Source organism: Orbicella franksi, chromosome 1 (genome assembly GCF_964199315.1).
Source record: "Orbicella franksi chromosome 1, jaOrbFran1.1, whole genome shotgun sequence".
Classification (NCBI taxonomy): Eukaryota; Metazoa; Cnidaria; class Anthozoa; order Scleractinia; family Merulinidae; genus Orbicella; species Orbicella franksi.
The window spans coordinates 22,590,520-22,618,085 of NC_138145.1; the positions used below are offsets into that span (position 1 = coordinate 22,590,520).

Below are 27,566 nucleotides of genomic sequence, written 5' to 3' on the forward strand. Positions count from 1 at the left end.
TAAACTGTTAATACGACCACCTTTGGGCCATGAAAAATTGGTCGCATTAACGGGGTGGTTGTATTAAAGGGGTTCTTTAAATAAGAAAATGACTGACTGTGCTTTTTTTTTGGGCCAGAATAAAGTGGCTGTAATAACAAGGTGGTCGTATTAACAGGGTGATCGTAAGGTGGGGTTCCACTGTACTAACCATTTATTCTCAAGTTTAAAACCTTGCCAAGTGGCTTGACTTATTTCTTTTCTATTTGAAACCATGAAAAACATGGCCACAGAGGCACCACAGAATGGCAATAAATTTAGAGCTACTGTACTCTTTATTTGAGTCATAGTTAACACACTATTGTAGTCTGAAAACAGCAGATAACATTTCCTCAAACAAGCTATGAGTAATTCCAAAAGATACACTTAACTTGGAACCAAGAAAAGGGAGAAGTGAGGTCTCCCAAAATATAAAAAGCTACTAACAACATAGGTACAGTATCACTCCACCTTTAAGCACACATTTGTGTGATCCTGTAAGTGATGTATCTTTCTTCTAGCATATAGTTGATACTAATATAGACAAATCTTCTGTACATGTAAATTGCTTTGTTCTAGAAACAATACGACCACAAGAATAGAGGTACAGGGTTTTCTGAAACAAGTATCTACCTTTGCAATGTTAACAAAGAAGTAACATAGGACGGTACAACATGATGTGCTAGCCTAAAAGTCATTCTTAACAGCTTCCCAAAAATTCATACTAGCATGATTAATATTAATTCAATATATAAATGTTTTAACTGCTTACAGTACTTCTGTAATTAACCTTCACTTACCCATCAGGCAAGCAAAGGATAGAATCCACAAGTCTGACTTCAAGATCCACTTGCCTTTGATTATTTAACATGACATTCTTTGTGCTCTGTAAAGTTTTCAAATTAAAGTAAATGTGTTTCAAGACTTTATTCTGTGTTATTGTATCCTTTGTTCCAGTCATGACTCTTCTCTAACAGTTTTTTACTAAAATCGCCAAAAGTGAAGGGCAACTCCTGTCCCTTTACAACTTTGGTGAAACTCAGATTTCTTGTGACATTAGTCTCAACAGGCTCAATAATGCATCCTCGGTTTGGGTTAAAGAAAAATGGCACTGAATATCGATCTGCCTTGATTGAACGTCTTACACGATGTCTTGTGGCTCGATAGAGACCTTTGGTCCAGGCCTGAAGACAGTCTCCCAGGTTAACAACTAATGTGCCTGTTAGTAAGAAAGGCATAGTTAATGTCTGGTTGTCAGGGAAAGGGAAAGGCTTATTAGTCTCATGGGATGCGTCATTGGCTCACTTGCATTGTATAACATGTACTTTTCCTACTAGATTCTTAGATATTCATTTTGTTTTTGGTTGTTTTGGTAATCTTTGTGTCTTCCAGAATGCAGTGCAGGTTTTTAATTTTTACAATTTTGTTCTTACTGAAGGCCCTTTGGTTATATGTTACATTGCATGTTGATGTTCAAGTACTGTTTTCTAAGAGATGTTATTGTACTCCAGTAGGGAGTTTGTTTTTCTTTTTTTCCAGATAATCTCTTATCTGGAAATTGTACAAAAGGAAATCTTAACTTGGATTCTTTGAAAGAAATGAGTTGACAGGAGCAACTGACACAATTAATGTAAGTAATACCTGGTATTGGTTTCACTTCAACCCATTGTCCCTCTGTCATTTCCACTTCCAAACCACCAATATCATCTTGCAGTAATAAGGTCCACATACCATAATCTGTATGAGGTCCCACCCCCCAAGAGTCAGTGTCAGCTGGGTAGGGGGGATAGTGCCAGAAGGCAAGAATAGTCATAGGTGGGGAGCACTTGTCAGCAAAATAGCTCTCTGGGAGCCCTAATCCAACAGCCAAAGCTTTTGTCATTGTAAATCTGTTGATAAACAAAAAGAAACCATGCATTTTGTCATGAAACAGATGGCGAGTACAAAGAAAATCATAACTGGGCATTACAAATTGCACTCACTTAATGTGAAATTGATTTTATTCCTATTTTTTTAAAAAGCACTGGCTCTCTGTTTAGTTTTTATGAAAAATAACAATTGGTGCTTGTCGGGATAAAAGCCCTGCATCATATTATTATATTCATCATGCCACATCTACCTAATAAATTTTATTATGATAACCTATCTACATTTTGATTTTTTAGTTTTATTTAGTTCTTACCCTAAATTTGTTAGATGAGCTTTATAGGTTTCTACAGTTTTGGCAAAACCTGGTAACTCATTTTCTTGTGGAAAATTATCGCATGTGACCATGGCATCTTCCTCGTGTAAATGCTTCACATTTGCGCCCAAATAAACACCTTCTCTGATGTCTACAACATTTTGTGTCTTCTCAGAACCTTTAACAAAAGAAGTATTGATCAGTTTTATCGGACTCAGCCCTACATGCTCTTACTGATACAATAACTCGGGTCATAGTATCTGACTTTAGAAGTTTTTCACTGAACAGGAATCTTACCAGCCTGAGTTACTTGTAAAATTAATAGAAATCAGCTGCATTTTGTTTCCTGTATTAGTTTGACAACAATCGTAATTTTTTATAGCAAAGCTCCAGCAGCCCAAAGGGCTGCTAAGTGGAGCCCCACACTCATAGAAACCTGTGAATCACTTTTCTCATGGTAAAAATGGCTCCGCTTTAAGACTTGGCTAAATATTGTCACTGTTATTCATATTTATGTTGCACCCCCACAAGTGCAATAGCTTTGAAATCAGAGGGCCCAGCTTTTCTCCTTTTGTTGCAATCTCAGGCAAGACACTTTATAAAAGACTTCCACTGCCTGTGCCATGATCTGCTTTGGCCCAAGTGTATACTGGGTCCTAAATATTAGGGGGTTGGGGTCACTGCTAATTCTTTTCCATGTTACTTGATCACCATATCATGGATTCAAAGCTTAGCAGGAGAGAAACACTGTGGTTGAATAGACTCCTTTACTTATTTTCACTAGTAGTATGAAAGCAGCGTTTTATTTAATAAAATCATTACTGCTGAATTATTTTCAGTAAAATGTTTAAAAATCCACACCATGTTGGTCCTTTATAGTTGGCATACACTTTTCCCAGGAATATTTAATTGTAGGTACCTGATTTAACATATCCATTGTAGGATGGGCATTTATCAATGCTGATAGCAGTTTTCTTTTCCACTGGAAGAGAAAAAAACTTCTGTGCATAACTGAAAAGCAAGTCCAGGGTCGATTGTTCTACTCCATGACCAGTTATATAGAAGAATCCAATGTCTTTGCAAGCTTGGTGAATCTGCTGATAGACCTGATCTATAGCTTGCTGGTCGGCCAAGCTGCCTCCTGTGAAAGAAAAGAAAGAGATTAGCAGAGACCAGGATGAAAGGACTTTGTCATGACAGCATTTTATCAAAAGAATTGATATTTCTAGGTTGTGATTAATTAGTATTTAATGCATAAACAACACTTACAAGTTTTTGGTAAGACAAACTGTCGCTTCCTTCTATCTAAGAAAAGCTGGAGACATCAGGATCAGTGATAACATTCTAAACACGAAAGACGTATATTCTGGATTTTATGACTGGAGAGAATTCAGTATCCCAAACAACGAGACTAGTCAGCAGTGTTCGCACGCAATAACACGACATAAGCTAACATTAACTCCGTTTTACTTTTTTCTGTACCTGATTACTATATCAATCTAAAAGGAAAACCTTATCCCCTCACTACATACCTTTCCTTCGCCTTGGTCCATTTACTTCAAAATGCTAACAAATGAGAACTTGACCAAACTTTCCTTCAAACAAACCCTTTACCGCTTGTATATTAAGATGAGTTCAGGGATGTAACAGTGCTAATCACTTAACTTTCTAAACTAAAACGAAAGCACCATTCTACAGGGGAAGTGCCTATCACAGGTACAAAATTTATGCCGTGTGATCGGAGGTTGAAGCGAGAATGATGGTTGATGAATACTGCTTTGTCGGGGAATATTGAATTAAAGAAGGGAAAGTACCTTTGTGAAAGAAAGCGAAAACGCACATTTCAACTCTCTTTAATTCCACAATGTTTATACTCAAAGCTATAAGACTCTAATCCGCGTGACTTGATCATCACAAGATCCAGGTCATATCTCACATCGGCACGCGATCAAAGGACCAATGTAGAATCTTAGACAACGTGAACGAGCCAGCGTAAAACTTTTCTCTTTATACGATAACTCCTCGTGATTGCAGGTTGTCCTCTGGGTTCTCGTGCTCTTTGAAGAGCCTTCCCCAGTAGGTCGGTAATCAGGGGCGGGACTAGCAACAGCAGTCGCAATTTCTATTCTTTCTTTCTTCAAGGGCAGCAATTTCTTGAGGTTGCCTCCTCGTCTTGCCATCTCGTCCCTTCATCAACACGACCTAACTTCCCAGTACTTCTGGGTGAATTTTCCTCCTTCACAACGACCATATCTCCTTCATCAGATTTGAAATTGACGAAAATTAGTGTGGTAGTCTATTTGCCATTTATTCCATGAGAAGTGGGACAAAAGTAACTTGAGGTTATGATATCCCCTTCCGTCGACGTCACTCGCAGTAACTGCTTGTCAATGAGCTTCAGGTTGTGGTCGCTGGACAACAACCTTTTCTTCCGATCATCAAATTGTATTTCGTCACCGTAAACGTAAGTGAGCGGTCGAGTGTTACAACACTTCCAACTTGAGTGAAGACTTAGTAGTCCTTCATGAGTCAGTTTTGGCCACACCAGGGATTTTCTTCAAGCTGCCCTTGGTGCAACGAACCACCCTATTCAAAAAATCTTCTCCTCCTTGGTATTGTGGCAGCTTGACCTTCCAGGCATCGCCCACGTTCAGAGCAAACTGTTTAACATCTTGGCTTTTGAACGGCTTCTCTCTGTCCGAGACAAACAGCTGATTTACTACTCCTCTGGTAAAAAAAAACTCTGCGGTAGACGTCTAATAAAGGACTGCATCTAGTGCAGGAACTAAATCCAGGCGAACAGCTCTCGTGTTTGCACATGTAAACAACGCTAATCCTATTTATACCTTGTGCACTGATCTTTTATTCTCCACCCAACACACTTAGCTTCCACCCCTGTCCAGTAAAATTCCGAAGCCCCTCCTTTACCACTTGTAAACGAGAGCCGAGTAAGCGAGTGCTATCAATGTGTCCTTGACACCACGATGCTTCACTTTAATATTTTCATTCATGTTTATGCCGCGAAGTTCTTGATTGCGTAGGTTGCATAACTATTATTTAATTATTCAATTGAAAGAAGGAATTGTCACCTGCAATGTCTTCTTATTTAATCTATCCTCTTGCCCTGATTGCATTCTGTACTGAAAATGTCTGATCGAATTTTCGACCCTCCCACCTCCCCTCGGTGACGCGACACAGCTTTTGTGCTTTCGCTCCCAGTGGCTGAGTGCCTTGGCCACAGTCTTTTCCCATAGCTTACTACGTGAATATGTTAGTTAATATACTATGGCAGTGTGGTACAAACAGGGATGCTAGGGGCTTTATTGTGGTAGCAATACTGGATATTGCATGAGAAAAGAGGATTACTCTGAAGGTATTCCAGTTTTTCCGAATACTTTCCGGTGGAAAGACCAGCTTCATTTGGTTTCTCACCGGAAGTGCTAGTTTTTTCATTCATCTCTGCCAGCGATTTCGTTTCCAGATCTTTCGGCTCGGGCAGTTGTGAAGAACGGAAGTGAGGTCGAACATAAATAACCGGAAGTTAAGGGACGAGTTTCTGGGAAAACTTATTACAGCTTCCAGGAAAAGCCTTTTCGGGCTTCATGCTGGGACAGCGAAAATAAATTACAAACATTTTACAAGTAATTTCCGAGGAAAGGGACTTGGCCTTTTAATAGTATGATAGTAGCAAAATTTTTTTGTTTTTAAATTCGTGTTAAGTATTGAGACATTCTCCGATGTATAATGCCTTCTAAAGAGCATTTTAATATCAATAGTTTCAGATACAACACTGAAATGATTAACTATTTTAATTGTCGGAAATAATTGGGGGATTTCAATACTGGGAAGGGTGGGAAAACGAAGAAATAACTATTTATTTCTCCTCTAACAGATCCATTACCAGGAGCGTTACTATCCATTGACTCTTTTCAGGCTTTTACTTCTAAATGCCTGAAGACCAATGCGACAACTTAAATCTTAAAGGAAGCCATATGTGCCCAGACAAATCTATAACATCGCGAGAGTCTCCTAAATGCTGCGCTCAGCACATTGAAACTTTCGTTTTCTGTGTTGCATTTGGAAGACATGAAATGCTTGGACTTGAAGTTCGTAAGCGTGTCTAACTGCTAGAATGAAAAGTTGAAAAGTTGTAAACAACGAAAATCTTATCCCTTCCTAAAATTAATTCATCTTCGACTTGGTTCATAAACGTTTTAAGACAATTTCGGAAGTACTCGACCAAAATGTTATAGGTACAGACCCATTATACTAAAAGAGAAACGCCGAGAATCTACGGGCTTTCCATTACTTAATTAAATCAAAGAAACATGAACTCAACTTACTTTTGCACAGAGGCGAAATATCGATTAGTGGAACAGAATTCATGATCAGGATTGAAGCGGAGTGATGAAGTGTTGGCACTCGATGTAAAGCTCTGTCTTCTCAAGGAATATATTATTGCCTGGCTTTCAACATAGTACGTCAGGGGAATGTCCCGGAATTAAACATTCCACATTCTCGTACCCAGAGCCCATATTGTAACTCGGGAGAGTTAAAAAGACTGACCCCCAATCGGCGGACTACCCTTCAGACTGCCCCACGGACCACCCTGAATAATCAACCAAAATTACTTTTATGGGGCAAAGAGATACAAGAAGCCTACCATTCTCGTCCCCAGAGGCCGCGCTCCTTTTTGGTCAGCACGAAAAATCGCGACCTCTGGCCGGTTCCAACACCGGAAGTTCGTGATCCACGGACTTCCTGTCTCTCTGCGCATGCTCAAAGTCAAATCTGACAAATCTGATTGGTTCTGGTCTCATTCTATTGTGTTTGCAAAGCCAATCAGAACCGGAATCTCACTGGACCTGTGCTGAGGTCGTGATTCTTGGGGCTGACCAAAAGGAGCGCGGCCTCTGGGGACGAGAATCGAAGCCTACCTGTTCCATCTACACGATCATAACTGTATGAAAAACAGCCGCCATTTTCTTTTTCACATTTTCATTTTCTCCCCATTCTTCATCGGCTACCTACCAAACCCCGTTTTTAGAATGGACGACCGGTAAGCGCTGTTTAATATTAACCTTTTTGATTTGCCTTAAGTATTTGCCATCAACATTAACATTTGCTGAAAAAGCAGCCCTTTTGAACCCTTCCTTACATCTAGAGAAATCGAGATCATCGAAATTGACGCCCCGAAAGAAACTACAAACAGGTGAACTAAATTAATTTTATGATATTTTTGGCTATGTATTACAAATGAACGCAAAATTTCCCTCTCTCAGTTTAAAATGTCTGTTAAACATTTGGGAATTTATCCGAATAATTACTCCAAACGCAATAACCCGAGGGGTAGACTACGAAAGAATGAGGCGAAAATGAAAAAAAAAAAAAAGACTGGGTCGAGGAAGTCGGTGTAAAGAAAATGGCAACTGTCCACTGACTGGTTTTTTTTTTTTTTATCATACAGTTATGATCGTGTAGGTGGAGCAGGTAGGCTTCTTGTGGCTCTTTTCCCTGTAAAAGTAAATTTGATTGATTATTTAGGGTAGTCAGTGAAGCGGGAATCGGTCTTTTTAACTCTCCCATGTAACTCAGCCGGAACGCCTAATCGCTGGTATTGTTGGTATCTAAGGCTGGAATTAGAGGTGGAATTGTAAAGAATTGTAATTATGTTGAGGTCCTTAGGTGCTCTACTTCAACGGTTTCATGCAGCTAGAGATCAACCAAAAACGGAAAGTCTTTAAAGCCACCTTTTCCTAGTGCCGAGGCTGAAATGAGCGTCTCTTGGAATGAGAACGTTGAACGTTCATTTTGTTACCGGACGCCACGCTCACACGAGCAGACAGAATTCCTCCTAACATAGGGCGCTACTCACTAGCACCTTATTCCGTCGAATTTGTCTCGCATCAAGAGAATATGACGTATAGATGACGTCACTAACATTTTTCTTATTTCTTTATCATATAAAACAGATAGATTCCTTGTTGCCGTGCGTCGTCCAGTAATAGATCACAGAAGACGTCAAACTGTTGTAAAAACATCAGTGACACTCGGCTATCGCCTCTTGAGCCAGTTTTTTTGTTCTTCCCACGTTTTGACGTCATCTGTGATCTATTACTAAACAGACGCACGGCAACATGGAATCTATTTGTTAATTTGTGACATTTAAATACAAAAATGTTAAAACGGGATCGCACTTGCTTGAAATTTAAATGTGAATACAGTTGGGGTTCACCTGAAAATTTTGAAACAAGGCAACTTGATGAGAAGTCTTTTGCCGAAAAACAACGGCGCAGAAGGTAGTATTTCGGTGTTTATTTTATTTAGAGTTAGCTGAAGCAGAAAGCTTGCCTTTCACGACTGTCCTTCTCTGAACATGGATTTGCCCGGCAAAACTTCTTATCATGCAATACCGACAAAATGTATGAATCTGTCCTTGGTTAAATGAAATAATCAATCCAGTAGCCTGATGGAAAAATGAACTAACCCTGAGCAAGACTTTTTTGCACACCGTTAGTAAGAGTTAGAGGTGTCAAAAATAAAGTATATGCAGTCAAACTTCAATTTATGTTATTCTGTCCTCTGCTCCAGCCGTGGCTTTTCTCTAAAAGTGTTCGGGCGAAATCACCATAGCGAAAGGGCATCTCAAGGCCTTTTACAATCTTGGTGAAGGTCAGATTTCTTGTGATGTCAGTCTCAATAGGCTCAATAATGCATCCTCGATTTGGGTTAAAGAAAAATGGCACTGAGTATCGATCTGTCTTGATTGAACGTCTTACACGATGTCTTGTGGCTCGGTATAAACCCTTGGTCCAGGCCTGAAGGCAGTCTCCCAGGTTAACCACGAATGTGCCTGTTAATAAGCAAGAAATAGTTAATATCTGGTTGCCACAAAGAATGGAAAAGTTCATTACCCAGTGTCAGGTAGGAGACGCTTTGTGAAGGGTTGCCGTGCTACTGCAATATGGCCAGTGTCTCGAGAACCTATACCATCAGAGCGTAGATGCCTTCCATCAAACGATAGTAAAGTAGCTAGTAGATTGGAGATGTTTTCAAAAATCAGGAGCCAAACATAAAGAGCGTTGCACACTACCTGGTATTGGTTTCACTTCAACCCATTGTCCCTCTGTTATTTCCACTTCCAATCCACCAATATCATCTTGCAGTAAAAAGGTCCACATGCCAGAATCGGTGTGCGGTCCTACCCCCCAAGAGTCAGTGTCACCTGGGTAGGGTAGGTAGTGCCAGAAAGCTAGAATACTCATAGGTGGGGAACACTTGTCAACAAAGTAGTCTTCTGGGAGCCCTAATCCAACAGCCAAGGCTTTTATCATTGCAAATCTGTTGCAGAAAAGTAACCGTGCACTTTGTCAAAAACAGCAGATGAGAAAATCACTAACTAAGAATAATGAACTGCACCACTGAACTGCACCACCAATGTGAAATTGAATTTTAATGGTTTTATTTATTGTTGCCAAGAAGCGCGCTGTCTCCTCCTAGTTGTAATGCGAAAGGGTGTCAAGTACCAAGAGTTTCTTTTGAGACAAAAACTGCAATTTTCATTGCTATTTGAACTCAATGGCACGAGGTGAGGAAAATGATAGTGACTGATAATCAAAATGAATTTCTTTACAGTGGAACCCAAACCCCGCGGTTAATACGGCCACCCTCATTAATACGGCAAACGGCCACATTCTGAAATCTCAACCTGTTCAATCTATAATTTTACCCCGTTTATACGACAACTCAAACAAGTTATGTTCATCTTCCCATTGTTAATATTGTATGTACTGATTAAAGTTTCAATTTTGTAAAAATTATATCTGCTTTACGGATGCTTATATCTGTTTGGACGTCTCAGCTTAGACCAGTCATGAAATTTGACCCCACCCCGTTATTACGGCCACCCTGTTAGGACGGCCAAGTTTTCATGGCCCGTTGGTGACCGTATTAACGCGGTTCCACTGTATTAGAATGACTTATCCACATGTACTGCCTCTTCATCTTACCCTAATTTTGTGAGCTGAGCTTTGTAGCCTTTTACACTTTCTGCAAATCCTGGTAAATCAGTCTCCTCTGGAAAATTGTCGCTCATCACCATTACATCTCCATCATGCGACTGTAGCAACTGCCGACCACAATAAATCCCTTCTCTGATATCTGCAACATTTTGAGTCCTTTCACAACCTAGACACATTTTAAAAGTCTTTTAATCAACCGATAAGCAGAACTTACTAACTTATCTTATTCTCCATCTTATTCAATGAATTCCTTTACCGGTTGTTGCAGTACCCGATAGTATCATCGTCTTCCCGTGGTTTCATAATTCCTCATACAAGTTTTAAGAAACATTTTTACAATCATTAATTCCTAGAACTTCTTCGTTACATGCTCTTATTGTCATTTATGTTCATCATCATCATCATCATCATCATCATCATCATCATCATCATCATCATCATCATCATCATCATCCTGGGCTCTCTCTCCTTTGCCTCCCTCGTCGACAAGGCAGGCAAAGGACAGAGAGCCTGAACGATAATCTTTATTCGATCAAGATAAAATTGTCCCCGAAACTAAAAAGGCCCAGCTAGTGTCCTTCAATTGTGGTTTTTGCTAAGACAATTATTCCTCCAGTCGCTTTGCCTTTTCTGGGGTGATCATGAATGAGCGGCTTCTGATGAACTAGTTTCCAGTTGCGGAATCGAAAATAACGATGAAATGATTCCCGACAAAGTTTTTACCTGTGATGAACTTCTAGTTCATGGCAAACTGAGTATATTACCTTGAAATTAAGTTAACGTACATGATTCCAAGGAATATTTGGTACCTGGCTCAATGTATCCATTGTAGGATGGGCTCTTATGAATGCTGAGAGCAGTTTTCTTTTCCATTGGAAGAGCAAAAAACTTCTGTGTATATCTTAAAAGTAAGTCCATGGTCGATTGCTCCACTCCATGACCAGTTATATAGAAGAATCCAATATCTTTACAAGTTTGGTGAATCTGCTTATAGACCTGATCTATAGCTTGCTGGTCCACTACGTTGTCATCTGTGCTTGAACAAAAACAAATGAGACGTTCTATTAAACAAAAAAAAAAAAATAAGGCAGTAGAATAGAAAGGCAACATAGCCTGCTGGCTAACTGTGCATGTTCTGGTACATTGGGTCCACATTGTGCACGATGAGCAAGTTTTGGGAGAACTCGATAAAGCAGTAGAAACACTCACTTGGAGCTCGTGTATTCCAAACTTCCACTCGGTCTTTTAACAATTAGATCATGAGCTCTAGTTTTCTAAGCGGTGATAATTGATGAGGCCAAAGGCCAAATGTATTATCTCCTCATAAAAGTCGAGGGCGAATGCGCATGACTTAGTCTTTTTTCGTTGTAGTTTTGCAAAGTATGGCAAGGTTTTGTCCAGACGAATATTTGTACGTTTACATCTGTAGTGCAATTTGTCATTCAGACGAGTCGGACGATTGCTTACGTATAATCCACGGATGCCCACACGAGAATGATAACAGGGATCGTAAGCATCTAGACGAGGCGGCACTTGCATTGAGCATGCGTTGTCACGTCTGTGCATAAAAGCCCTAACCGCCAGTTGTGCAAAAAAAAATGTGTTAAAAGACGTCAACATCTGCGTGTGAGATAGCCTAGACTGGAATAAGTCAGGATTTATAACTCATTTACACTGAGCCACGTAAAGGTAAAGTCTGCATACGAGCCAACTGGCCCATCAGGTCGGCGCTTATCTCGGTTTCTGTGATATGAAGAGACCAGGAGAATTTCAACTTCATCCCTCGATGGGATGATCGAGTCCATCGCAGGGTTATCCCCAGCATTAAATTTATACATCTGGGTGGGAGAGGCCCTGCGAGAATTAAGTGTATTGCCCTAGAACACAACACGAGGCCGAACCCGAGCTGCTCCATCTGGAGGCGACCGTACAAACTATGCATCAAGCCACCGCGCTTCCACACCGTTCAACCACGTGCTCCATAATTTTGCGGGAAGCTGGGGCGCTAAAATCACACCTTACCAGATTACCTCTTATAAAGTACCATAAGGACTACTTTTGCACACGGATAAAATGTGTATCACTAGTGGAGAACTCAAGCATGTGCGGAATAGAAGTGGTATGATAATATTGTGACGGAAAATCGTGACGGGATAATGAGCCCATTGGTTATCGTGCAAACTGCTTTATGAATATTAAAGTTCTATAATATAAAAGGTCGCTAATGGCACTGTTACGCAAATTATAACAAAGTAGATCGAAGTATATTAACGCGACATGAGACAAAGCTTGCAGTTTATGTAACACTTCGATTTTAAGGGAAATGGAGTATGAAAATGACCATTTTGGTGCACAGACTGCCAGGATTCTGCTCTCAGTCAATGTTCCACTGTCAATGTTCAACTGATTTTTTATAGCAATATTGTATGATAAACTTAAAGCTTCCAGCCATGAATAAGGCTCTAAAGGTAAAACCCTTTCTAAGAAACGTTTACTTATTGGGATTATCTATTTCAACATGCTGAAAAGATTTTAGACGTGGAAGATAATATTTAGCCGGCGTTCGTATGTTATCACTCCTCACGCAAGGAACATCCGAGAACATTAGACTCGCATCAAAAGCGTTGCCATTTACTTTTGAGTTTGTAAATACATGGCGGATAAATAACGGGAAACTTCTATTTTGGGGGGAAGAATATTTGTTGTTCAAGTTTCTAGCTGGGTCTAGGTCACTGTAGTCAGAAATGCTCAATGAAACGCTCTGTGCGCATATTACCACATTCAATTTGCATATTTGATTGTGCCTACGGTCAATGAGTTTTTCGCTTTGAACTTCACATGCTTGTCAAAGTTTCATAATAATCAGTTGCAAAAAGAGACATCATTATCCTTTCGCAAGTTCATAAGACCTTTATGCATTTGGACCAAGCTGAAGGCGAAGTCCGTACAAAAGAAACTCTACCCGTCCTCCGTGGACCTATGAACTCAAACAGTATATGCATATGTCATATAGGGATTCCGTTTGATCACTTATAAAGTAACATGGAAACCACTTACTTTTAGATAGAGGCGAAATATCTATTACTGGTACAGAACTCATTGTTGGGAAGTTGAAGCACGATATGTATACTGGCTTGTCAGCTGACGGGTAAGGTTAATTGGCAAATCCTGTGACGGCCAAGAACGACTGTCACGAATGTTTGACCGTCACGGGCCAACTGAGGAATATTGAATTAACTTCGTTCCAGATCTCTTCTTAGCTTTGCTTTTTAACACTAAGGAGCTAGTTATTCATTAACTATCGTGGCACGTGAGCTGGAAAAGCTCATTTTTGAAGTCAGAGTGCAAAGTCCTTTAACGTGATACCAAAACTGTTCCACAGAGTTGTTTTGCAAAAAAAAAAAAAAAATTTAGGTATAAGACCACCTTAAAAGAGCCTGTTTACACATAATAGGCAAACATTTCAAACTTCTAATGATAGATTTGTTCATTTTTTCGCAAAACGCAGAAATGCGGTAGAGGTGATCTATCAAAACTTGCGAAAAATGGGGTCACCAAAAGTGCAAAATCGTTAAATCCACGCAAAGTTCTAGCACTATTATATTTGATTACTGGCCCACGTAATTAAAGTGCAAATGACGCAGGCGTGCAATTACAATAAGCTGTAATTGGATATCATACCAGTAATTGGACACCCACTTGATCGCACACCGATTAGGTGACAAATACGCGCCCAGAGAGCCAATCACAAACGAAAATTTTGGTCAATTTTGTTAAAGGCACGATTGGTAAAAGTAATAGTAATTGGACCGAGTGTATTACAATTTAGGGAGTAATCGGGCGAGTAATTTCAAAGTAGGACGAGCGCGAAGCGCGACGCCGATTTTAAATTACGACTGAGCACGATTTCTCCCCGAATTGTACAACACGAGATCCAATTACCAATTAATCGTATCAATAAAAAAAATCCGAGATTAAAAAAAATCTTTTCAGAACTTCTTTTGAGTGAAAAAGTTAGTAGTCCAGGGGAGTAGTGTTTTTCAGTAGTTGTAAAACTGTTGGAAGCCATTATTAAAGCTCACGCAATTGACGTGCAAATGGCGTAGGTATCCAAGACACCCAGGTGATCGCGCACCGACTACGTGACAAACAGTCGCGCGGAGAACCAATCACAATCGAGAAAATTTGTTTTAGATAGGATAAGTAATGAAATAAATGGTATTAGTAGGTCAATTACAGACCAAATCGAACTTCAAACACCACAAACATTCTAGCCCTACATTGACTTCATTCATCCCTGTTTAATACAACACGTACACACAAAACAATCTAGCCATACGCCTACTTACATTCTGACCATGCGCAAACTCTCTCAGCTTTAGAGTGATCCCCATTCTCGTCTCCAGAGGCCGCGCTCCTTTTGGTCAGCAGCACGAATTGCGTCCTCTGGGAAGGTCCAGCACCAGAAGTCCGCGATTCATGGACTTCTCGTCACTCTGTGTGTGCTCAGAGGCAAGTCTGGCAAATCCGATTGGCTGAGAATACGAAACGATTACTCTGCGCATGCTCAGAAAATCGGACGTTCCCAAAGGTCGCGATTCTTGGTGCTGACCTAAAGGAGCGCGGCCTCTGGGGACGAGAATGGAATGATCCCTAGGATCCCTAGTTTGAACTTTTCTTTGAAATACAATCAGTCCTTCATTTTCTTCATGACACAAACGTTCAAATAATTTTCTTTCTTACATAATAAATGGTTCTCAGTAACTCACAGCATGCATAGCATCCCTGCTTACTTCATTCAAATTTATAGAAGCATGGAAATTGCTGTTTCTTATGTAAAATCTCCACCACATAAATACCAAAGGCTGCTTCATAAAATAGTGTCATTTATTCTTGAATATAACATTGTTTGTCTTCAATATACACATTGGACAATATTAACAGTAAATTGTTATTACCTGTACATTATGTATTTATTTACAAACAAACTCGCACACAAAGAATGTTTTCCAAGCAATTCTCTCATGCCCCTTTTTGCACTAGAATGTAGTTCTTTGTAATTATTACGATGATTCAAAACACCATTATTGATTTAGGATGGAAAAAAGGGATTAGCCTTAAATCAAGTTTGACCACTTGGCAAAAACGAATTATCTGTCACAAACAAATGTGCAGTTCCAGAAAAATATCTATACCCCCCCCCCCCGCCCCCCCCCCCCCACCACCACCACGGAAGGGATTGGAATTTTGAGTGGGTGGGGGTTTCTGTAAGACCCCAAAATTTGAAGAACTGTATAAAACTTAATTGGAATTTCCAGATTTGGGGGGGGGGGGGGTCTTAGAAAAAATCCCTTCTATGGAGAGGGGTCTTGGAAAAAATCCCTTCCATGGGGGGAAGTATGGATATTTTCTGGAACTACTCGATGGTGACTGATCTTGAAACCACAAAAAACAATAGTCAAAATAACTACTGTAGAAAACAGAAAGGATGTGCAGTGTGACTCCTACGATTTCAAAATGGCAGGGTTTAACATGAAAAAGGCTTGGCATCTGTGGTATACAAAGTAAGATGATACACATTAATTAGGTGCTTTGGAGAACATGCATTCTACGGTAAGTCTTTAGCCATGTAATAATCACTAAACAAGACCTATCAGATAATCTGCTAATAGCATCCACAGTCGAGTGTTGATACATACCCTCGATTGAACTGCGATCAACCTGCGATTGACACTCAATCGACATCTTAATTGGCAATTGATCAGCCGTTGGTCAATAGTTGACTGAGTGTCGACCGACTCACATCCATTGATTGAAAATTAGTCGACCCTTACCCACTGCCGATCAAGATGTCACTTGAGTGTCAATCAAGGTGTCGATAGAATATCAATTGAGTATCAATGGAGTATCAATGGAGTGTCAATCGAGGGTTGATTGAGGGTGTCGATCAACACTTGACTGCAAATGCCTTTACTACCCATGATTCAACCTATCTATCCCTTACGCTAGACTGGAATAAAGAAAATTCAAATATGAAAGTGAAAACATATTTAAATATGAATATACCAAGCAAGTGTGGAAAAAGAACTTTATATATTAACAAAGATATTTCTCAGATAATCCCCTTCAACTGACATTTCTAAAATAAGCTATGACCATATAAAACAATGCTTTAAATTTTGCTGAAAAAACTTTTCCTCAGGTGTTCTTCACAAAAGGAGTTTAACACTGTTTCTGTTCAAGACCATCCTTAGGCCAAACAGTTTAAAATGTTTTGCTAAAATCCCTAGAAAGAAACTTTGTGGTATAAAAGAAAAACATCCATCTTGTATAAAAAAGAGACCCATACTGGGGGGATGTGGCTCCTATTAAGCCTGGCCAAGCTTATAACCAGATATCCTGTGCAGAAAGGTGCCTGAGTATCACAGGATACCTAACCTGAAGAAAACTGTAAAATTTCACTAATGTCTACAAAATAGTCTGAGCACAGGAAACCCATTTTTTTAAATTCCTGGATACCTCATTCTTTGATGCAGTGTAAGAATAATCATTATTCAGTGGATCATAGTCTTGGCCCACGTCATTACTCCTTTTCAAAGTGAGCTGTAGAAGATCGAGGTTGGAATGATAACATCCAAGGTGATGTTAGCAATAGTTGATATTGTCATTTTCCTCAGAATTAACATTAGATTCACCCATTCAATTACTATTAGTCATTTATGTATTAGAAAACCATTGTACTACTTGTCCTGTGCATTGAAATCGATGAGGCATGCAGCGGATTAGTAGCAATAATTTTGACTGGCAGGTCCCATGTCATGGTTTCTGCATCTACATCAAGGGGGCCCTGCCATGTGGCAATGTCTGTATAAGGAGATGTTAATTGAACTGGGCTAGCTCCTGCTGGTAATGGTGATGACGCAAGTGTAAATTCAAAATGTAGTCTCCATTTTAAGCAAACTGGGAAATAAAGAAAATGGTTGCTGGTTAACCTCATGAGTGATAAACATGACTTTATTAAACAAACATGCATTCCTATTCATGCAGTGTGGTGGCCTCATGGTGAATGCGCTCATCTCCAGATTGAGATGGGTTTGAGCATGGCCAGGGACATTGTGCTGTAATCTTGGCAAGACACTTTACCCTCACAGTGCCTCTCTCCACCCAGGCATATAAATGGGTACTGGCAAATTTATCGCTGATTGTAAACCTACAATGGACCAGCATCCATTCAGGGGGGAGTAGAAATACTCCTACTCACTTCATACTACAGAAACCAGATATAAGCACCATGCTGATTAGTCTCCTCCGCAGCCGTTTTTTGGGATGTCACACAACACTCCCCCAAAAGAAACGGCTGCTCACATCCAAACAACATTCCTTTCAACAAATTAGCCAATCACCGCTTCCGTTCCATTTTCAAGAACGTTTTCGCGCTAAATTCGCCCTTTGAAACTTGTAAAATCAGAGAATGTTTTTTATCTTTGTATCCCGTCGTGGGAGATGCCACAAATGAACATACAGATTTCCGGCTTTTGTTTATGGACGCCAAAAAATACCGGCGACGCTTGAACGAGCTTTCTATGTAGCTCAAGACTCTTCAAAGTTCAAGCTAATTATTAGAAGCTTTCAACTCAAAAAATTATTGTCGAGAAGGAAGATATCTATTTTAATTTAATAAAGGAATCAGAAAATCAAGTAGCTTCGCTCGATTTGTTGACAGCAAGTTCTGGATGCCACTCTTTGTCCTCTTTCCTCCTGATTTCAATCTGTAGAAAGCGTTTAGCTCTTGATTGACGCTTACAATTTGACATTTCCAAAAAATATATATTCTCTCATTAGCTGAACATAGCGATGAGCACATGAAGCACTTGTACTTAGGGCTTTCATTTATCTTTTGTTTTCGTCTGTCATGATGGTAGCCTGTGAACACCACCCATTTTTGGCGACGTGCGGCGTGAAACAAAAGCCAGAAATTCTCTCACGTGTTCACACCGCAGGCCTTTTCGCGCGAAAACTTACATCATTCACACTTTGCTATTATGCAATTGGTCTGTTCAACAGAGCGCAAACAAACCACAAACACAAAAGGAAAAGAATGTTGTTTGGATGTGAGCAGCCGTTTCTTTGGGGAGAGCATTGCATGACATCCCAAAAAACGGCTACGGAGGAGACTACATGCTGATGGGCCACTTGGCTCATAATGCAGACTTTACCCTTTACCACAATTTCCCATTCGCAAGAAGAAAACATGATGCAGGCAGTTGAAACAAACTGGAAAAATTGATTTATTATATACTGTCATTTGTTCACACCCGACTTACCTAAATCAGAAACAAATTCTGGACATGCAGTAAAAGGTATTGGTAAAACCATATGAGTCTTCTTGGTATGCAAACAGTTTTCTTGAACAGAAGTAAATGATGAGTATGTCACTTCCACAGACTGCTTAGAAGGACTGCGCAAATCTTCAGGAATATGTTCTTCACTTTGCAGGACAGCGGAAAACTGCAAATGCACATAACAGCAAAATATTAATAAGGATGATTTAACACCAAACAAAGGAAATAGCAACTTGCAATAATGGGGTGTGTTGTGATTAATAGTACAAGTTGAAGTAACATTTTCCCTGGAGACAGGAGCACAGCAGTTTTTCAGGAGGGGCATATCATCCCCACCCCTCCCAAGTTGTTACCCCCAACCGCTATAGCCCCATTTCTAAATTTCCTGGACCCATCCATTCTGGTGACTATCAAATCAAACCAAGAAATGTTTATCCCTGGCTTGTGTGACAATCACAGGACTACAATGTTACAAAGACACTAGCCTGGGTATCCATCAAAATCTGGCTAACAAAGTACACAGTTGAATTAACTCAATTTCAGCAAAATAATGGAGCCTTTTTATTGTTCCATAACTTTAATAATTAGACAAGTGCAATGAACACTAGTGCTTGGATACAAGACCCAATCAAGATGTTTACCTTGAGACAAATAATAAGGGAATCAGAAAAGTCAAAAGATCCTACAATTTCTTCACCAATCCTGTAAGCTGACTTGAAGAGACAAAATCTTCCCACAGATCCTCTGTTGCTTACAATATTATATACATCTGCAAAAAATAGTAACATCAAAGTTTTCATAAAGTTATTTTGTACCTATATTCGCAAACTGATTTACTGGGAGAAAAGAAGAGGAAGGATGTATACCTCCCCCTCCTCAAAACAACATACACAGTGTATAGGTATGTGTGATTGTATGGAGTCTTGTTGTCAGCCCATCAGACTCTAATGATTGTTTCAGGGTTATATTGTTGATGTCCGTAAGGGGCATGTGGGGTAAATAATAGCTTTATTGAATGGCCACAAGAAAATGTCCCAGTGTTGCAAATTAACAACATTCATAAGCAACAGTGCAACAATCAAAAGAGAAACAAAGAGTAGCTGGTACTTTCCATTCAGTGGTATTCGTATGGTATTACAGGCTCAGTGCACTTTGCCATAGTTCTAGTGTGTTCCAGTGTGGCGGCCCATGGAACATTTTGGTCATAGGATTGAGCAGTTTCCTGCACATCTTTGGTCTATTCGTCAATGTCTTTCGCCCCCCCCCCCCCCCTCCCCCCACATCCCCGTCTCCACTGTTAACTCACTGTGACAGATGCCTGGAAGACTGCGTGGGGGCTTATGGCTGGGTTGCGGCAATTACCAGCCATGGGAGCGTTATGATGTCTAGGGGCTGGCTGGTGACAGTGGAGGCCTCTGGATATCCCAGGCATCCATCTTCCATACAGCACGATGTAGTTGTTAAGTTGTAAATAGCTCTTAAATATCACCTGTACCCAGAGTGCATACTTACAAGAATTTCTTCTAGATGTGATTGTTGTTAAAACATCCACTGCTAAATCCAACAGAGAAGTCTTTGGAGTGGAGTCTTCTAAAAATGGATTATGTGATTTTTTTTCTTGCTTGTTTAAAAAATGTTCAATTCCTCCAAGTCCTGAAACAGAAATAAATTATTTGGTTAATGTAAGGTATTGTAAAGTGTATTGTAGTCATAGGGATCAATGACATGTCAGTATTAATTTTTGGTTTCCATTACTGGAAATGATCAGCTCAATGCTGACAAAGTTTCAAATATGTGAGGGCTCTCCAGTCAAAGCCAGACAAAGGTCAGTTACTTGACCTGAAAAACTAATGTTAAGAAAAATGCTAATGATTTGGTAACGATTACATCTATTGAACTATTGGAACTGCTTGCATTTACAGTGTAGTTGTATGCTTAGAACCCCATCTCTTTCTTCCCTAAGACCCCTGGGTTGATCTTGAAAAGTCCAACTAAACTAACCCAGGATTATTGAGGATTTTGATACTTTGGTTAACTTTTAATCCTGGGTTAGTGCCACCTGGCTTTCAGACAACCCGGCCCTCAAGGAATTTAATGAGGGCTTGAGGATGAAGATGCTTAAGGAAGGAGGCCTATTGAAAGATCAAAATTATTAGATTAAGACAGGCTGAAATAACAACAAAGTTCTAAAGATAGAAAGTTCCACAAGATTTAAAATAGTTGGGGCTTGAGCTGTTTTGCTTGACACTGTATTGATCTGCCAAACAGTATATATTGACATACAAGTGTATAATTCGATACTAACCTTGTAAAACTAGTACTCTAATCGGTAATCTCAGAAGCTTGGATTGTCCTTGAACTCTACTGGTGCCAACAGTGATTTTGTAGGAATACTTCACCGCATGTCCTTTGTATGATGGGACTCCATCAAATGGGATTGTGTCACTATAAAAATCTATAAGGAAACCAAACCACTTGTCATGAAAAAAATCTGCTAAAATAAATTAAAGAACTGTAGAAAGTCTTCATATTGACCTTGTATTGAAGTATAGAGAAATGATTCATATTCCAATGGAGTCGAATAACAAGCACTAAGCTTTGTCTTACAGAAATTCTAGCACAAAACAATATATGACTTCCCAAACTCAGTGTTAAGCATTCAATGTCATTGTTTATCTGATCACTTACTCTATCCATCTATCCGGAAATTCTGATCAATTTCTCGAGGATTTTTTGTAACCTGAACAAAGTATCTAAGGCATGTTTACTGTCTCTTGTTCATGTTAACTTAACAGGTGGCAAAATTGGCATGGGGGCTCTGAACTTCACACTTCTTGTGCCTTTTACTTGGTCAGCTGGTTCAACCCCTTTCTTAGCATTTCACAGGGCTCTGTTTTGTTTTACTCTAACAAAATACTTCACAATGTCATGAAGGTTCAAAGCACCACGAGAATCCCTCTTCCCTTTCTCTCTTTTCCCACCCCCTTAGACTTCCCAACACCTCTACTTCCAGGTTTCCCCTGCCTATCCTCCCATATCACCAAGAGGGGGGAATCCAGGATACAATGAAATCATCAAACTAATACCGTAAACTTCAGCTTACAAGGAGGGTCTCTTAAGCCCTGGGATTATACAACTTTGTAAGGGCTTTAAGATGGGGTTATAAATGGAGGGGCTTATATCCAAGGGGGCGCATAACAATAATAATAATAATAATAATAATAATAATAATAATACACGTTTCAAAACAAGCTACAGTTGCTTATGTTGATCAAAATATGTTTTTCATTTACTGGTAATTTAACTTCAAACCAGCACGATAATATAACAAATTCAAAACAAGGAAAGCTAGAGGGGGGCTTATATCCAAGGGAGGCTTATAACTGGATGTCTTTTTTGGCCCATCTAGCTGTAGATGGGCCTATAACCGGAGGAAGGGGGGGGGGGGGCTCATCAGTGTTAGTTTATGGTTAATGACATACAGCTGTGAATATTTACATAGACTGCATATTGAAAATAGACCAATTTTGATATATTAAAATTCAGCCTAAAACAATAGACCTCAGTACCAGGCTCTGGGGAATAAACTCCACAAACTCTGTAGTTATTCCCCAGAGCCTTGTACTGAGGTCTATTGTGCTGGGCTGAATTTTAATATATTGAAATTGGTCTATTTAGGCCACAGTTTTGATGTTCCATGTGCAACATTCTTCTTTTAAATTCACTCATGAATGCAAAGTATTTGGGGGATTTAAAACTCCTTGACTCACGAATGCACAATCAGTAATACATTAATTAGACACGTTGGAGTGGACAAAAATTAAAATAGTGTTTGTTCAGGTTTATTGTCAACGATTAAAATCATTCAGCCAATATATTGACGACGACTAAACGCATCAGTGGAAACGTAAACGAAGCTCTTTTCAGGAGTTAATTCAGGAAATTATTTGTCTCTCCTTGAAACGAATAAAAAGCTCTGATGTGTGCATTCTTTATCAGTAAAAGCAAAATGCAAATATGTAACATAAAACTGATATTAGGGATAAAAGAGCTGGTTTGATATTTACAATACAGCTTATGGCCTTGGTTATAGTTATGTTAAAGAAGAAGTTTACGTTAAGTTAAATACAATAAAGCAAACAGGCCATTAACACTTACAAGTTCTAGATTCACCCGGAGCAAGCTCCAAATCACAAAACAGTATCTTCGGCTGTGTAGAAAGCAAACAGCGGCCTTCCTCACCTGCGACAGACACGACACAAATAAATCACGATCAATTATTCACCATTGTCATCCGATAATAGCATACCAGCAAAATACGAACATTATTCAGACCAAACAGGCGTTTGTATTCTAACCTCTTGACGGAACGAAGCTTGTACAAGAAGCATTTGAGCCTGTCGAAATTTGATTCTGTGTTCGATCCATTCTCGAATTCGATGACCAGATTTTCACGCGTGGTTCTTTTACAGTACATTGACAGTGTATTTGCGCGCTGGCCCAGGCGAGCCTATCCAGTTCATGGCTCTGATTCGAACTGTCACTGTTAGTGTGATTACAGGGCTGACTACAAGTCTCTTTCCTGCCATCTGCGACGTTAGTAAAAATAATTTCACACTCGATACATTCGCCAGCGAAGAAGACAGAACCACGAAGCAAGCGCGCCTTCACTTCGATCATCGTAAAAACAATCAAGATTTGGTTCTCTCCTCACATATATGTTCTGCGTCCATTCTTAATGCTGACAAAAAAAACCATTAGAGGTCGTCTTGTTGTTTTTGTACGACCCAATTTCTGGAACCATTCCCGAGAAAATATAACGTCTGCTGTGTTCCTCCCGCATCCGCCATATTAAATGAAAGTACTAACTCTTCCGGAAGCAGCAGCTGACCCTCCTGTTCGCAGACATAAGTTCAACAGGACGCAGGAGAAAACAAAACACAACGCACCCGCTGCCCGGAGGAATTTCCATATAAAAAGGATAGGGGTACTCGTCGGAAACTTTGAAAGGAACCCCTAAGAGGTACCAAGGTCCTATTTTGTGGATGTGGCTTGAAATTTTTGTCACCCCTAAGAGGTACCAATTGTAAGCAACAAATGAGCATCCCCGTCCTTATTATAAGGGACTCCCCCAACCCTGGGACTAGATGTTTAGAATGTGTGTTACTGTTTTTTTTCTTCCCTGTTTGTGTGGTTCCAAAAGGCTGGACTCTGGTGAAAGGTAAAATTCACATTTCTCTCCATAAACCAAGCCTTTTAACATACATTACATGTAACAGATCAAGAGACTGATTGTAAACTATGTTGCTATGGTAATCTGTCACAACAACTTGTTCACCAATGACTAGGCATTTGTTAAATACCTGTATTGTAGTGTCAATAGACCAATTTCGATATATTAAAATTCAGCCTAAACCAATAGACCTCAGCACAAGGCTCTGGGGAATAACTACAGAGTTTGTGGGGTTTATTCCTCAGAGCCTCAAGCTGAGGTCTATTGTTTTAGGCTGAATTTTAATATATTGAAATTGGGCTATTGAAAAGGAGTTGTGGAATTTATCCATCAAAGTATATGTGTTCTAATAGGGCTAACAGGTGCTCGAAGGGCTGACAGTCAAAACGCCAGCTTTACAAACTCACTATGGTGATTAATTTACCTTTATCAACATCAAGTTTATAAAAAGCCATGTATAAGTGCTGGAAACCATTCCAAACACATGGCATCCACACAAACAGAAGACGAATTTGTTTGTACAGAGCTCTTATCTGTCACTAATTTGATTCTTGAGCAGTGTGTACCTAGTAAACAGCCAATGGCACCACTACTTGCTCATGCATTGAACCTGTAACAGTGCCATCGAATACCTGTTTACCTGACAGGTTTTTTTCCCTGTAGTCTCATTCTGCCAAGGGCTACATGGAAGGCTTAGCATGATTTTACAGCCATCATGGATTATGGCTAATAAAAGTTTTCACAGCAGATCTATAGAACTATTTTTTAGAGGAGTGGTGGTACTTTATTCCACAGGGTACAAGAATGATTAACATTCTAGCATGTGTCACTGTACTCCTGTGGTTTCATCCTTGTAGCCTGCATTGCATTTGTAAATGGGGAAGGGGTACATAGGCCTTTTTAAAGACAAAAGTAATAGCCTCCTCTAGGTGTTCAGTTAGTTGGGGTGTAGTGTGAAAAAAAAGGAGGGCGAGGTCACACTGCACCCCAACTAACTGAACACCTAGAAGAGGCTACAACAGGAAGGAAACAAGGCATGGTTTGGTAATGTACATAACATGCACATACTATGTATGATTACATAAAATATCACAATGGAACTTAAAAGTTTAAAATTTATTGACAATTTTTTTATATCTTTGTGAAAAAACCACACGTCTGATGTGTTACACAGTTCTGGTCAATATTATCATTAAACCATGAATAAACATATATTTTTCATATAAAAAGTGAATCTCCAATTCTCTTTTATAAATGACTTGCCAGAAGTTAAATAATCAAGGAATGAACAAACTGTTTCATAATATTCAATGAATCCTTTTTCCCCTTGAATATGGTTCCAACAGTCTTGTCGCAAGTTAAATAATTCACTCTAGAAAACATCCCAATCAGGTTAAGGCTCATTTATTCTGGACCACCTCTCTAAAAGTGAAGCAAAGTAATAATTAGAAAAATGTCAGTAACATCATCAAAATCAAGGGCAATTTATAAACAAAAACGTTCTTCAATACTATCAGTTTCTAATAAGTAGCAATAAACAGTAAATAAAAGTCTGAAAATATAGGTATATTGATAACTACCAGTACCTTGATTACACATCATGGCTGCCTGTCATCACTGACATCTAATCATATATTTATTATTTTAAAATTTTTACTTTTTAGTATTTCTTCATTATTTTTTCAATTATTTTTAAATAAAAAAATATCTTAATTGACCACTCCCCCAGTGAGGCTTTTCTGGGCCAATGAACCCAGGTGACGAAACAAATAATGCAAATGAACATAACATGGTTAAAAATCCCAACTGGCAGGAGGGAGACCAGTTGGCTATGTACAAGCATGACCGAGGAGTTGAACTAGGGTCTATGGAGAAACAAATTCAACTTAGTGGTCAGAGTGGAACTTGAACCCACGACCTCCAGATTTCAAGTCTGGCACCCTAACCACTCGGCCACACTGCCTCTGCAATTATTGTTACTAATATATTGGGGTCAGTTTAAAGTTTGGGCTGCTGGTTTATATTTGTTAGTATGAGAATTATTTTGCTATGCAAGGGTTAATAACACCATGATAGTGTTCCATATACTTACTGTATATTTGGCTAGGTTAAAGAGTAACTCTCATTGTTATACCTCAAAGCTCAAATATGTTTTTTGCTTAGAGGAGAACATGTCAAATTCCAAGGTTCAAAACTCACTAACTCCCTAGGGCAAACAAAACTCACTAACTCTCTAGGGCAAACAAAACTCACAAACTCTCTAGGGCAAACAAAACTCACTAACCCTCTACGGCAAACAAAACTCTCTAGGGAAACAGCAACTTGAACTTTTGACTCGCACATGATCAGGTCATACACCTTGAAACCACAGTAAATTTGTGTGTCAGCCAGCATCAGTCAAATAATTTTTTTGCAGTTTGTTCCATTTTGAGCTTGGAGATATAACAAAAGACTTAATGAATAGCCCCACGGGAAACAATGAGTTTTGTTTCCCTAAGTCCCTCAATGTTCCCCTGAGGTGGAGCCAAGGAGAACACTAAGGGTTGAGGGGAAACAAAACTCACTGTGTCCTTTGGGGTCAGTCATTAAGTGGTTGTCAGTAAAAACTGCATCATTGGATAAATTCAAGAGTTTTCATTGGCTTAGCCATAGTGGTATATGACCAATTATACCATGTTCTTCAAATATGGTGAGCATGTGTGTCATGTTTAGGACATTTTATTTTAGTCTTCTATAGTAAGGGAGTATTTCTAATAAAACAATAATTTATTGCTTCAATAATGTTGTTTTATTCAATAATTTACTAATTCTAAAATAATAATTTAATTTTCAATAATTGTTTATTCCACAAATGTGTATTGGATATGGAATGATTAAAGCCAGTGCTATGAGCCTGGTTTGCTATCTATCATCTCATGCCCATTGCAAGCTTGTGGAGTAATTGTTAATTTTACACTGGGACTTTTTCATAATGGGGCTTATGATATTGGGGTACAACTGTAAGTAATTTTCAAGACAGCCTGTACAATTTCTCAGTCAGTACAGTAGGTCACTAAAAACAACTTCATCAATTAAATGCCTATTGAGTGCCATTGATAGGCAATTGATTAATTATTAATCACTATATTGCCAGCCACTGATATTCAGATTGCATAATCAATTTCGTATCCAGTCATTGACTGATTGAATAAGCCAGGTCCTTGGTAGATGTGAGCTGGAGGTTCTTTCAAATGGAATCGAGCCGATGAATTTCACAGACCCCCTAAAAATGTTAGAACGGTTTGTTAATATTGTACACTTTCTAGAGCTAACCTCAATATACTCCATTTCATCTTGTGTTAAAGGCCGTCTTCTGTATCTTGCCGGTAAAGTTTGATAACTATGCAGGTCGTCTGAATTAAAAGCAGCGCTCGAGGAAGAGACAGTTGTAGCTCGAGCCGCTGATGCTGCAGGTAATGTTCTTTTACTGATCGCAGACAGAGTAGACGAAATCTCAAGAGTTCTGTCTGACGGACCGGCTACCGATAATGAAGACACAAAAGGATTCGAATAAGTTTAAATCCTCTGATCAATGAGAAAGAGTAAAATCACTCTTTCCTACTTACCCTTTGTTTTCTTTTTTATTCTGTTTGGAAACCTTATACTGGGAATATGTTTTCTGACTTGTTGCACCACTCTAGTGGTGGCGGACGCCATTTTGATTTGTAAATTTCGCAAAGAGTTCTGGGTGTCGTAGAGCTCGACGTTTACCGATTGTTACACGAATGAAC

The 27,566-nt window shown here is 39.3% G+C and overlaps 4 protein-coding genes across 5 annotated transcripts; all 4 read right to left on the reverse strand.

Annotated features, from left to right (window-relative positions):
• Window positions 1-12: 12 nt before the first annotated feature.
• LOC145478690 (uncharacterized) lies at window positions 13-7,752 on the reverse strand. The gene is made up of 5 exons (XM_081456797.1): window positions 6,544-7,752; window positions 3,120-3,341; window positions 2,201-2,378; window positions 1,660-1,907; window positions 13-1,237 (listed from the first exon to the last, which is right to left on the reverse strand). The coding sequence occupies exons 1-5, from the start codon at window positions 6,584-6,586 to the stop codon at window positions 945-947; spliced, it is 984 nt and encodes a 327-aa protein (XP_081312923.1). The 5' UTR covers window positions 6,587-7,752; the 3' UTR covers window positions 13-944.
• LOC145488352 (uncharacterized) lies at window positions 7,748-11,376 on the reverse strand. Its single transcript, XM_081467236.1, has 4 exons — window positions 11,031-11,376; window positions 10,210-10,387; window positions 9,294-9,541; window positions 7,748-9,053 (listed from the first exon to the last, which is right to left on the reverse strand). Exons 1-4 carry the CDS (start codon window positions 11,374-11,376, stop codon window positions 8,761-8,763), a joined length of 1,065 nt encoding a protein of 354 aa, XP_081323362.1. The 3' UTR covers window positions 7,748-8,760.
• Window positions 11,377-15,090: 3,714 nt separating this feature from the next.
• On the reverse strand, window positions 15,091-23,947 carry LOC145478615 (RAB6A-GEF complex partner protein 2-like). Its single transcript, XM_081456713.1, has 7 exons — window positions 22,922-23,947; window positions 22,722-22,805; window positions 20,869-21,018; window positions 20,076-20,216; window positions 19,205-19,332; window positions 18,546-18,729; window positions 15,091-17,181 (listed from the first exon to the last, which is right to left on the reverse strand). Exons 1-7 carry the CDS (start codon window positions 23,241-23,243, stop codon window positions 16,946-16,948), a joined length of 1,245 nt encoding a protein of 414 aa, XP_081312839.1. The 5' UTR covers window positions 23,244-23,947; the 3' UTR covers window positions 15,091-16,945.
• Window positions 23,948-24,051: 104 nt separating this feature from the next.
• On the reverse strand, window positions 24,052-27,534 carry LOC145478926 (alpha-ketoglutarate dehydrogenase component 4-like). 2 transcript variants are annotated; one of them, XM_081457134.1, is made up of 3 exons: window positions 27,402-27,534; window positions 27,109-27,314; window positions 24,070-25,218 (listed from the first exon to the last, which is right to left on the reverse strand). In XM_081457134.1, the coding sequence occupies exons 1-3, from the start codon at window positions 27,490-27,492 to the stop codon at window positions 25,201-25,203; spliced, it is 315 nt and encodes a 104-aa protein (XP_081313260.1). In that variant the 5' UTR covers window positions 27,493-27,534; the 3' UTR covers window positions 24,070-25,200. The 2 variants fall into 2 exon arrangements, with proteins under 2 accessions (XP_081313253.1, XP_081313260.1); XM_081457127.1 differs by having other exon boundaries at window positions 24,052-27,314.
• Window positions 27,535-27,566: the final 32 nt, after the last annotated feature.